Raw genomic sequence first — 12,734 nt, 5'->3', positions numbered from 1 at the left:
AACTTTGATTTTGGCTTGAAGGCAGTAGGGGTTAAATAATTTTCTGCAGGTTCTGTAAGTTAGTTCCAGTCCATGGGGCAGCTTGTCAGCAGTGAGGTGAAGCATAGCAGTGAGGTAGATCAAGAGCAGTGTCGGGGTGATGACCCGGCCTTGTTTGACACCAGTCTGAATGGGGAATGTGTTGGTGGTGGAGCCACTTGTCATTATCACGACTTCCATGCCATCGTGAAGCAGGCAAAGGATGGTGACAGACGTCATGGTGCAACCAGTGCAGAGAAGGATGCTCCGTCCCATTTCCCAACTGGTGCCGACAGCCTTTGTAAGGTCAAAGGCCATTTACAGGGCTAGGTTCTTTTCTCTACATTTCTCCTGCAGCTGTCGCGCTGTGAAAATCATATCTGTTGTGCCCCTCTGTGCCCAAAAACCACACCGATTCTGGGAGGACTTCCTCAGCCACGTGGAGGAGATTAGATTAGATTCCCTACAGTGTGGAAACAGGCCCTTTGGCCCAACAAGTCCACACCGACCCTTCAAAGAGTAACCCATCCAGACCCATTTCCCTCTGACTAATGCACCTAATACTATGGGCAATTGAGCATGGCCAGTTCACCTGACCTGCAAATTTTTGGATTGTGGGAGGAAACCAGAGCACACGGAGGAAACCCACGCAGACACGGGAGAATGTACAAACTCCACTCAGAGTCACCCAAGGCTGGAATCGAACCTGGGACCCTGGTGTTGTGACGTAGCAGTGCTAACCACTGAGCTGCCCAAGATGGTTGAGGAGGACTTTAGGAATGGGTTTTCCAGCAGCTTACAGCGGGGAGAGTCCCTGTAGTTACCACAGTCAAATTTTTTCCCCTTTCTTGAAAATGCTTATGATTGATTGTGGCATCGCTGAGCTCTCCAGGAATGCTGTCCTCCTTCCAGATAAGGCAGACAAGGGCTATGTAGCTGCAGTAGAACTCTTGGCCTCCACACTTCACTGCCTCAGCGGGGATACCATCTGCTCCAGCAATGTTAAGCTGGTGCCTGGCCTTCTCTGTGTTGTGCAGGGCTGGGGTAAGTAGCATGCTGTGGGATGCGTTCAAAGGCACTGTGATTGACAACAGAGCTGTGATTGAGGAGATCTCTGTAGTGCTCCCCCCGACACTGTTAGATGGCTTCTTTATCTTTAGTGAGAGTCACTCTAGCCTTGACTAGCAGTGGGGTAGGGCCTTCAGTATTTGGTTCGTTTGTGGTCTTGACAGCACAGAACAAACCATGCATATCATGATTGAAGGCCTGCCATTTCTCCTCTGAGTACAGTTGTTGTTTTACAATGAGAAATGCCAGGTCTTGGATCTCCTGATCATTCTCATCAAACCAGTGCTTCCTGGTTGAATTGTTTTTGCGGACAGTGATGATGGAGGTGTTAAGGCAAGATCAGAGGCTATTGGGATCCCACAACTTGGTGTCACCAAGCATTACTCAGTTTGTGCAGGAGAGGTGGTCATATGAGGCTATTTTTTCCAGATCCTTGAGTCCCTCAATGTTGATATTTTTGCAGTACTGCTTCTATATTGATCCTGTCTTGGATAAGGCAATGGTCATCAGCAGTTGTCAGCTCCTGTCATGGGGCAGATGATTCAACATCTTTCCGATCCCTTGATCTGACGATGACATAGTTTGAATGCCAGTGTTTGAATGTGGGTGCTACCATGTTGTCTTGTATTGTTCCCTTTGGGGTGCAGTGTGTTGGTGATGAGGTTGTGTTCACAGAGTTTGGTCAAGTGAAGGGTGGCACTTGAGTTTTGCTTCCCTACTCCCTACTTTCCTGGTCACATTACCCCAAAGGTTTGCACTTCTGCCAACACTGGCATTGAAGTCGCCGAGGACAAGTAGCTTGTCCACTGCTGGGACCTGTATGAGAGTATCGTCAAGGCTGGAGTAGGATTTCTGCTTGTCCTCAGCTGCTGCATCAAACATTGGTGCATATGCACTGAATACTGTGACATACTGGTTCCAAAGAAAGGTGAGTCGAAGTATTGTGAGGTGTTCACTTACTCTACAGGGAGAATCTTTGAGTTGGTCCACTAGTTCTTTTTTAATGACACAGCCAACTCAAAGGGTGCAACACTCTTCTTTGCCCTTGTCTTTCCAGAGAAGGGTTTAGCCACCACTTTCTTCTCTCAGCTGCCTGCCAAGTTTCCCTTAGGGCAGCAATATCACTATCATGGCGCCTGAGTTCCCAAGCAATGATGGTGGCGTGGTGCTTGGTGAGACTGTCCACAATGTTCCAGGTCCCAAATATCATCCTGAGGGTCTGGAAAGTGCACTTGCAAGAGTTCTTGTAATGTGAGGAAACCATTGCACACTGGCTACTACATGGGCTTAGCAGCGCAAGGTCCATTGTCAGATTTGGTGGAGGGGGTGGGGGGGGGGGTGGGGAGCGTTGTTGGGTGGGGGATTGTGTTTGGTTGAGGGTGCGTTCCAAGGCAGCTGGAGACCAGGCACTGCTATTTGGCCTGAGATTGCCTGTGGTGGAATGCAGACAAACATCTTAGTACTGAGCAGCGCCACCTGCTGGGTTAGTACAAGGTCCGCAGTGAGGAGACTGGGGAAGAAGGGATGATGACTAGGGAGTGTACAGTTTTTGCCGTTGTGATGGTCATTCTCAGTCTGTGACTGTGAAATCACTGGGATGGAGAATTGTAAAATCATTGGGGGGGGGGGGGCAGAGTTCATAAAAAAATAAACTGGATTGGGGGGTGTTTTAAAAAAAACACTGAACTGATGGCTAAGTTGTTTATGTTACAGAGGCTTTGGAGAGGGTGCAAAGAAGATTTACCAGGATGCTGCCTAGACTGGAGGGCTTGCCTTATGAAGAAAGATTGAATAAACTCAGAGTTTCCTCTCTGGAGAGAAGGAGGAATAGATAGTTAATAGCCAGAGACTTTTCCCCAGGGCAGGATTGACTGGTATGAGGAGTCATAGTTTGAAGATATTAGCAGGAAGGTATAAAGGAGACTTCAGAAGTAGGTTCTTTACGCAGAGAGTTGTGAATGCATGGAATGCGTTACCAGCAGTGGTGGGGGAAGCAGACTGATTGGGGACATTTAAGTGACTGCTGGACATGCACATGGATAGCAGTGAGTTGAAGGGTGCGTAGGATAAATTACTATATCTTACATTAGGATTAAACTTGGCACAACATCATGGGCCAAAGGGCCTGTTTTGTGCTGTACTTTTCTATGTCCTATGTTCTATAACATTACTGGACTGGTAGGAGTTTATACAGGAGCTGAGCTGGAAGGTTACTGGTCTGACGCATTTATGAAGGCACTGAAACTGGGTGGGGGTCTTTTATAAAACACTTGCCTCTCAGATGTTGTTAAGTTAAAGAAAACTCACCGCACTTTGGGGGGTGTTATAAAGATTATTGGGAGATTTATAAACAGCGAAAGCTCTGGGCTGGGCAAGTTACAACCGTATTGGGCTGTGGGGTATTATGGAATTACTGGAGGTGTTATAAAAACACCAGGCTGGGGGAGTTATTATAAAATCAACACTGGGTTTGGGGGTGGGTGCATAGTTATAAAAATTATTGTGCTGGAGGGCTAGTATAAAATAACTGGTGAGGTTGACCAAATGGAGCTTGACCCCCTCCGAGAACCACAAAAAAGGAGCACCTTGCCCCATAATCTGTAAAAAGGAGTGTGAACAATGATGTAACCTGCTTTTCAGCAACTTCTCGTGGTTAATTGACATAAAACCCTGACTCTCACTTTAAAATCAACAAGTAACAGTTTATTTATCCAATTTGAACAGTGAACAAATTAACTAAACAGTTAACAAGCCAAATAAAACTTCTCTAACTACTAACTATTCCCAAATAAAGCAAGATTCTAATGGTATGCTGTTCCATTAAATAGAAGTCCCACTCCTTTTTTAAAAAAAGTTGAATTTAGTCTCTTGGAACTACAGCCCTGTTAAGTGTCTTCTGGAATGTTTTGTACCTTCTCCATCGATCGTTTAGTCAGGAAAATTACCTCGTTGTGCTGTTGGTACAATTATTATTTAAATGCTGCATTCTCTAAGACATAGAGGAGGCTGAGAGAGCCAGCAATTTTTCTCTTGAGAGCTGAGGGTCATTAGCTCTGACGTCTGGCAACCAGCTCTGGAGGCTTTATCCAACTGTCCCCTTTTTATACCCTTGATGACATAGCAATTTCTTTGAATATGATTAGTCCTATGTTGTCAAAACCATCAATCTAACAATGTTTTTTGGTATCTAAGTCTCTGGTTCAAATTGATTGGCTAAGTTCCAAAGCCTGTTGCCTTGATAAAAGAGCTACTGCGTGGCCTGTTAACAGTAATGCTTTTCAATTCAATTAGTGTGCTCTCTGTGTAGTTGCAAACTTTCAAGCTGCTGCTCACAGACATCCTTTTTGTAAATCTAAGCATAGAGAAAGCGCATGATCATAGAAGGATAACGCAGTACTTTCCCACCTAACATTTTACCAACTCCAAATTCTAACTTCCTACCTCACGATCGACCCAACTTCACTACACTGGGATTATATAAACATTGGGCTAGGGATAGATATTGAAATTACTGGATTGTGGGATTTGTTATAAAATTATTGGGGGTTTACAAAACACTGGGTTGGTGGTTTGTTATATAATTACATTTATATTTATGTAAGCTTTGGGCTACCATTAGCATGCTTTGGATAATGCACTTGAAAATCATCTGAAGACATTTTTTTTGATGAAAACCAAAAAAAAATTAGAATTGTTTCTGCACCATTCATGACACAGACCATTGCCCCTGAAAGGAAATTATCAGCATGCAGTCCATCGTTTTTTATTAATTCAACTTAATATTGGAGGAATCCTGGGTTGTCTTGATTAGCATGCACTCCTCCCTCCTGAGCCTTCTCACCACGAGCACTGACAACTCTGACCTTTCTACTTCTTGAGCAGATGAAATGCAGTGAGTGTAGGTAAGATCTCAAATTGTAGAATATGTAGAAAAATTCAGGGATAAAGAACAGGATTCCACAGGTTAAGGGGCATTTGATGGCGCTGTTTGAGGGGAAAGAGAGGTGGGAGTATTATCCAAGGTCCATAATCTTACCTCTTGAGAGAGCTATAATTCCTGTACCCCTACTATCCCAGCAGCCTCAGGCTGCTCTCACTCCTTCAATGCTCACCAAATTTCACCCACCCCTAATCTGTCCAGCAAACTGCTGCCAGGTTGGTAGCCTGGGATAAAATTTAACAGGCGTTGTGAAGTTATTTTTAACAGAATTCCCAGGAAATCTGTACTTTTCGGTTTCCCATTGAGAGTTCTGCCTATGCTTTGTTCATAGTCACAAGCAAATATCAAAGCCGCACATTCTGCTTTTAAATTTTGATATGTCACATTGATTTTATGTTGCTATTGAATTGAGATATGGGAAACAGTAAAGCATTTGGACCATTAGCTTTCTCTCTGCAATACAGGTTGATGAACTCTCAAAATATGGGTACAACATGGCCACCAGTGGCACAAGTTTGTATTTACAAAGTGACAGGTTTGCCTTGGCAGTTTTCATCATCTTTGATGAATGACTAAAATGTGATGAAAAATACAGTATTGTCATTGTAAAGCATCTCTTAATACACTCAAGATGATTATGAGCTTCAATGGATTCACTAGCTATAACCATATTTTAAATTGTTACTCATCCTTCTAAGGACCTCAAATTTTAGGAATTTTATTCTATAAATAAATGAGCCAATCCTATTATATTTGCCCTAACTGTACCTGAGCACGTACAGCACCTAACTATTTACAGTTTGGGATATCAAGTGCTAAACATAGAAGCAACTTTCCAGGAGTAGATTTAAAATTTAAACTTGCTTTTGGTTCTCTGATTTGATTGTGAAGGAAAGATAGTTCTGCATTTACAGATATTGTTCAATGTTTTTTGTATGTAACCCAGAAGATACTTTTCATTATATAAAATTATTTCTGTGTAAATTAAAAATTATTTCCAAATCCTAATATTAAACTTTTATTTGTAGAAAATGGGCATTCTGGCCCTTATCAACGAAGAGAGTCATTTTCCAAAGGGCACAGATGATACTTTACTGGCAAAACTGCACAGTCATCATTCGGTAGGTGATATACAGGCAAATAAGTCTCAGTTAATGTTCTAGCGTTTAGTTCGCTCATGTATGTGGTTTATTATAATCCATCAATGAGACTGTGAAGAGTCAAAAATCTTAACAGATACCTTGCTAAGTCTTAGCTCGATGTGGGGTATACCTGATGAATGGACGTAAAACATTGACAAAATGTAATGATCAAGGATAGGGAATTTGAGTGGCTTCTGCTGACCTTCCTTGAAAATGCAACCCCAGCATTAGAGGAATATATCTCAAGTAGACCCACACTGTCTGATCTTCAAAGGTGGCATGTTGTTCAATTACTGATCTTCCTGCCAGCCTCTTAGACCAATCGGTCCTGCTTCAAGCCCCATTGAAGTCAGTTTAGTAAAAATTGTTTTTTCTTGCTTGGGATTCTCCAGTACCAACCTGATACATTGATCACAGTCTCCTAAATGATCCTCCCCATTTGGCCGAGCTCATTTCCAAGGGTCATCCCTCCTTGTTGGACTGGGCGCATACTGTTGTAGAAAACTCTGCTTAATACAATCCAGGAAAACTTGACGCTCTATGTCCCTTTTTAGTGACCAGTATTCCAGTTTGTAACGGGATAATTGAAGTGCTTTACTTGTTTATAATGTTGGCAATTCTCTGAAATTCAATTCACTTTAAATATGTTCCCTCTCCTCGATCCTTTTGTGATTGGGATCAGTTTTTCTGTATCTACCTAATCCAGACCCCTCATAAATTTGAAAATTCTGTGTTGTTTCCTCTTATCCGCTACCTTTTCGGGAGCTACAGACCCAAGCTCTCTAATCAAACCTCCTAATTGAAATTTTTTATCACTGGAGGCATTTTTATAAACTGTCCCTCCACTCTTTCTGATGCTTTCCTAACCTTTCTAGGGTGTGGCATCTAGAACTGTACACAGTATTGCAGCTGAGGTCTAACAAGCATCTTGTATAAGTTCATCACATCCTCTTCCTGTCCTGACAACTTCAGTGACCTATGCATCAATATATCTAATCCTCTCTTCTGCATCTCCTTAAGTACTGTTCATCTTACTTAGTGTCTTTTTAACCAAAATGCGTGTCCTTGTACTTCACATTGAGCATGCTGAGGAGTCTATCTGTCTCCTCAGCAAGTTATCTGTGACCTTTTAAAGTTCGACACTGTCCTTCTCTCAATTTACAGTACTTCTAATTTTCTTAATTGTTCACAAAATTTGGAATTGTCCCTGTACGTCAGGAACAGCAAGTATTGCAGGATTGACCCCTAGAAAAGCTTTGTCCAGCCCAAAAAGTATCCATTGAGCATTCCTCTTTGTTGCCTGTTACTCAAGCAGTTTTGTATCTATAGCGCTACTGTCCTTTTGTGTTCCATTAGCTATAGTTTTCCTCTTGAGGGCATTGTATGACACTATATGAAATCTCTCGAAAGTCCAGGTACACCACATTACCTTCATTGACTCTTTCAAAAAGTCCTGCTACTTAGTAAAATACCATCCTACTTTAGAAATCCATGTTTGCTCTTCCTAAACAACCCAACTTTTCAACTAATTCTACCTCACATAATTGTTTCTAAAAGGTTCCTTGTCACTGAAATTAGATTGGTGAGTATGTAATTATTGAACTTAGTGTTACAATCTTGTTTGAGAATGGGCATGATGTCTGCAATTTAACAAATCCTCTGGTATCTCTCCTAAATCTCGGACAAATTGTTTATTGCCAGTACTGCTCCAATTTACTCTCACTTCCTCCTCCAATATCCTTGGCTGCATCTCATCCAATCCCATTATCTTGTCAACTTTAAACATGGATAGCCTTTCCAAAGTTTCTTCTTTATCAATTCCAAACCCTTCAGAGTTTCCTCTTCTGTCACCGTGGCTTGGCCTTAATAAATACAGATGTGGAATATTCATTTAACACCTCAACCATGCTTTTTGCGTGCATTCCCTTTTCGTCCCTAATTGGCCTTGCATCTCCTTTTGAAATCCATTTACTATTGATGTGTCTATGGAAGACTTTAGAACTCCCCTTTATGTTGGCCGTCAATCCTTTCTCAAGCCATCCCGCTTTTGCCTCCTCTCTGAAACTTGTGCATTTCTGTTGGTTCTGGAGGTATGTTCTACCAAAAACCTGTCATAAGCACAATTTTCATTTATACCTTGATTTCTACCTTCCTGTTATCCAAGGAGCTCTGAATTTGTGTAATCTACCTTTCCCTTTTAAGCAATATATACCAAACCAACGTTTTGAAGTTAGGTTATTGTTTTTATGATAAGCCATTTGTTTCGATCTGTCTGGCCCTGTGGGGCAGCACGGTGGCTCAATGGTTAGCACTATTGCCTCACAGCCTTGGACGACTGTCTGTGTGGAATTTACACATTCTCCCTGTGTCTGCGCAGCCTTCTTTGGGGTGCTGCAGTTTCCTCCCACAGTCTAAAGATGTGCAAGTTAGGGGAATTGGCCATGCTAAATTGCCTATGGTGTTAGGTGCATGGGTCAGGGGTAAAATGTAGGGAAATGAGTCAGATGGTTGGTGTAGACCTGTTGTGCTGAAAGGCCAGTTTCCACACTGTAGGGAATCTAATCAAAATCAGTTCTATTTGGCTCCATTGACGTGGGCTCATCCCTTACCCCCATTTAATTATTCTTATTCCGGATTGCCTGTCGATCTTTTCCAATATCATCCTGAACCTAATGAAACGATGATCACTGTCAAATAAATGATCTCTCACTGACACTTGATCTAATTCACCCACCTCATTTCCACGAACCAGGTCCAACAGTGCATGCCTTCTAATTGGATTAGACATATACTACTGTAAGTAATTCTCCTATACGCAAACTAGGAACGTTTGCTCTCTGTGTGTAATGCTTTTGCTGTGCCAGTCTATATTTGGGTGACGTCCCCAATTATAACACTGTGTTAAAGTTGATGTTTGTCTCTTTCCCTGTGGATTTGTCACCTGCCTCCTTCCCACTATTTGGTGGTGATAGATTACAATGTAATTGCACCCTTCTAGCCAGGTTGAATCTGATCTTGAACCCTCCAGGCCATTGTCTTTCTCCAGCACAACAACGCTATCCTTAACTATTGCTGCCACCCCACCACCTTTCCTATTATTTTTGAACATCTTGTCCTCATAGTAACCCTGTCACAGAATTCAATACTCTACCTTTGACTATTGACTTTGTATTTGTGAACCTTGGTATTCCTCTCTCACCTTGGTTCCCAAATTCCTACCAAGTTGGTTTATAGTCCTCCCAAATGCATGAGCAAAACAAGGAACTCAGTCCTCATTCTGCTCAATGCAAACCAAATATCTCTTGTACAGCTGCCATCTTTCCCAGTATTCTAGAAAATTAAAACAAACCTGCACTATCTTTGCAGTGTCTCATTCATCTCCCTTCTCCCTCTATTTCTGTATCTACTTACATGTGGCACTGGGAGTATTCTGGAGATGATTATTGTAGATATTTTTCACATCCGCGTATATTTGCGCACACATTGTGTCTAGCTCCCTAACTTCTGATTTCAGGAAAACATTTTTCTTCCTACACATGGTACCTATGTTGATCACAACTTGTGGCAGTTTACCCTCTCCTGGGGCAAGTGGCCTGCAGCTACACTGTGCTATCCTTAATCCTGGTACCATCCAACCTGGAGTCACACCTACAACTATGGAAGCATCTGTCTGTTGGCCTAACTAATGAATCATCTGTCAGGTCTGCTGCTGCTGCTTCCCATCTTCTACATATGAGCTATTCGTGGTGCCACAGACTTGGTCTGACTGCACTGTCTTGAAGAACCAGTTTTTTCAAATGATGAACTGAGAGTGACAGACTTTGATATCAAAGCTGCATTTGGTGAGTGTGGCATCAATAAGCCCGAGCAAAACTGGAATCAGTAGGTATCAGGGATAACTGTCTACTGGTTGCTGTCATGCCTTGCACATAGGAAGATGGTTATGGTTTTTGGAAGTCAGTCATCTCAGCTGCGAGAACTCTTTGGGGAAGTGTCCATAGCCCAAACGTCCTCAGCTGCTTCATGAATGACATTCCCTCTGTCGTAAAGAGTGGATGTTCACTGATGATTGCACAGGGTTCAGCACCATTCGTGACTTCACAGATACTGAAGCAGTCCATGTTCAAATGTAATAAGATGTGGACAATTTCCAAGCTTGATCTGGCAAGTGGCAACAACATTTGTTCCACATAACTATCACTATCATAGAAAACCCTATAGTGTGGAAGCATGTCACTTGGCCCACCGAGTCCACACTGACCCTCTGAAGAGCATCCCAGCACCCCTCCTCTATCCCTGTAACGTTGCATTCACCATGGCTAATCCATCTCATTTATACGTCAATGGACACTGTGGACAATTTAGCACGGCCAATTCGCCTAACTTGCTCATCATTGGACCATGGGAGGGAACCAGAGCACCAGGCAGAAACCCATGCAGACATGGGGAGATTGTACAAGCTCCACACAGACAGTCACCCGAGGCTGGAATCATACCCAGGTCCCTGGTACAGTGAGGTATCAGTGCTAACCACTGAGCCACTGTGCCATCTCTAGACTATCGCCAATAATAGACCACGTGACCACCACTCCTCAACATTCAATAGTGTTACCAACAATGAATCCCCTACTGTTAGCATCCTGAGGGTTACTATCAACCAGAAAAATTACCTGGACTCACCACATAAACACAGTGGCTACAGGGGGCAGGTCAGAACTAGGAATACTGTTGTGAGTAACTCCCCAAAGCCTGTCCATCATCTGTAAGGCACAAGCCAGGAATGTGATGGTATACTCTTCACTTGCCTGGATGGATGCAGCCCCCACAACACTCCAGAAGCCTGACATCATTCAGGACAAAGCAGTCTGCTTGATTGTCACCACATCCGCAAACATCCACTTGCTCCGCGACAGACACTTTAGCAGCAGTGTGTATTATCTACAAGAAATTCACCAAAGATCCTCAAACAGCTTCTTCAAAACCTGCAGCCACTTCCATCTTGAAGGACAAGGGCAGCAGATACATGAGCTACATCTTCAAGTAGCCCGCCAAGCCATTCACCATCCTGACTTGGGAATATGTCACTGTTCCTTCACTGTCACTGGGTCAAAATCCTAGAATTCCCTCTCCGATGGTATTTTGGGTCAACCCACAACAAACTGCCCTGCAGCAGTTCAAAAAGGCAGTTCATCACCACTTTCTCAAGGGCACCTAGAGATGGGCAATAAATGCCAGCCAACCAATGATACCCACATCCTACAAATGAATAAATTTAAATAATTTGTGCACAGTGTCCCAGGGATTCGTGCAGTTTCTCGTGGACTCCCTGATCCTAGAATCCCTACTGTATGGAAACAGGCCCTACGGCTCAACCCTCCGAACAGTCACCCAACCAGACCCATTCGCCATTTCTACATACTCTATATTAACCCCTAAATAATGCACCTGACCTACACATCCCTAAACGTGATGGGGAATTTAGCATGGACGATTCACCTAACCTGCAAATCTTTGGGTTGTGGGAGGAAACCAGAGTTCCCGGAGGAAATCCATGGCAGACATGGGGAGAATCTGCAACCAGACAGTCTCCTGAGGCTAGAATCGAACCGGGTCCCTGGTGCTATGAGGCAGCAGTGTTAACCACAGCCACCGTACTGCCCTGTGGTGATGGCTCATTGACTTTTTCTGCCTCTCTGATCTTAAACTGCAGTGTATTCTTCTCTCTGACTTTTCCATTAGTAACTTAATTATGTTGCTTTTTTTTCCCTAGAAAAATCCCTTTTATGTGAAACCCAGAGTCCTTGACCATTATTTTGGAGTGAAACACTATGCTGGTGAGGTATATATACGCTTTATCTCATCTAATTTCATTTTCACTTATTTCAACAGTGTTTTAATGTGATTACTAATAATTGACTGAGAGAATACAGAACATTACAGCGCAATACAGGCTCCTTGGCCCTCAATATTGCGCCAACCTGTGGTACCAATCTGAAGTCTGTCTATCCTAAACTACTCCATTTTCATCCATATGTTTATCCAATGATCATTTAAATGCCCTTAAATTTGGTGAGTCTACTACTGTTGAATGCACTTCACACCTCGACTACTCTGATTAAAGAAACTATCCATGACCTCTGTCCAGTATCTGTCACCCCTTAGTTTATAGCTATGTCCCCTCGTGCTAGCTATCACCACCTGAGGAAAAAGGCTCTCAATTTCCAACCTATAGAAGCCTCTGATTATCTTATATGTCTCAATTAAGACACCTGTTAACCACCTTCTCTCTAATGAAAACAGCCTCAAGTCCCTGAGCCTTTCCTCATTAGACCTTTTGACACCTGTTTGGTCAGCTTCTCAAAGAACTTAATAAAGTTTGTGAGGCACAATCAATCCTTCACAAAATCGTGTCGATTATCCCTAATCAACTTATTGCTGTCCAGGTGATTATAAATCCTATCCCTTTAACCTTTTCTAACACTTTACCCACAACCGACGTAAGGCTCTCACTGGTCTATCATTACCTGGGTTGTCTCTACTCCCCTCCTTGAACAAGGGGACAACAT

The 12,734-nt window shown here is 42.9% G+C and overlaps 1 protein-coding gene across 1 annotated transcript in view; it reads left to right on the top strand.

Moving 5' to 3' along the window:
* The window catches only part of myo10 (myosin X), a 335,499-nt gene that overhangs the window by 181,925 nt on the left and 140,840 nt on the right, over positions 1 to 12,734 (top strand). The window contains exons 15-16 of the mRNA XM_072575194.1: positions 6,055 to 6,147; positions 11,939 to 12,007. Coding sequence (XP_072431295.1) covers positions 6,055 to 6,147; positions 11,939 to 12,007 — 162 coding nt within the window. The remainder of the gene's footprint in view (positions 1 to 6,054; positions 6,148 to 11,938; positions 12,008 to 12,734) is intronic.

The sequence above is a fragment of the Chiloscyllium punctatum genome, chromosome 8, assembly GCF_047496795.1.
Source record: "Chiloscyllium punctatum isolate Juve2018m chromosome 8, sChiPun1.3, whole genome shotgun sequence".
Classification (NCBI taxonomy): domain Eukaryota; kingdom Metazoa; phylum Chordata; class Chondrichthyes; order Orectolobiformes; family Hemiscylliidae; genus Chiloscyllium; species Chiloscyllium punctatum.
Note: the sequence above shows the minus strand (reverse complement) of the source record. Positions and strands in the feature narration are given on the sequence as shown.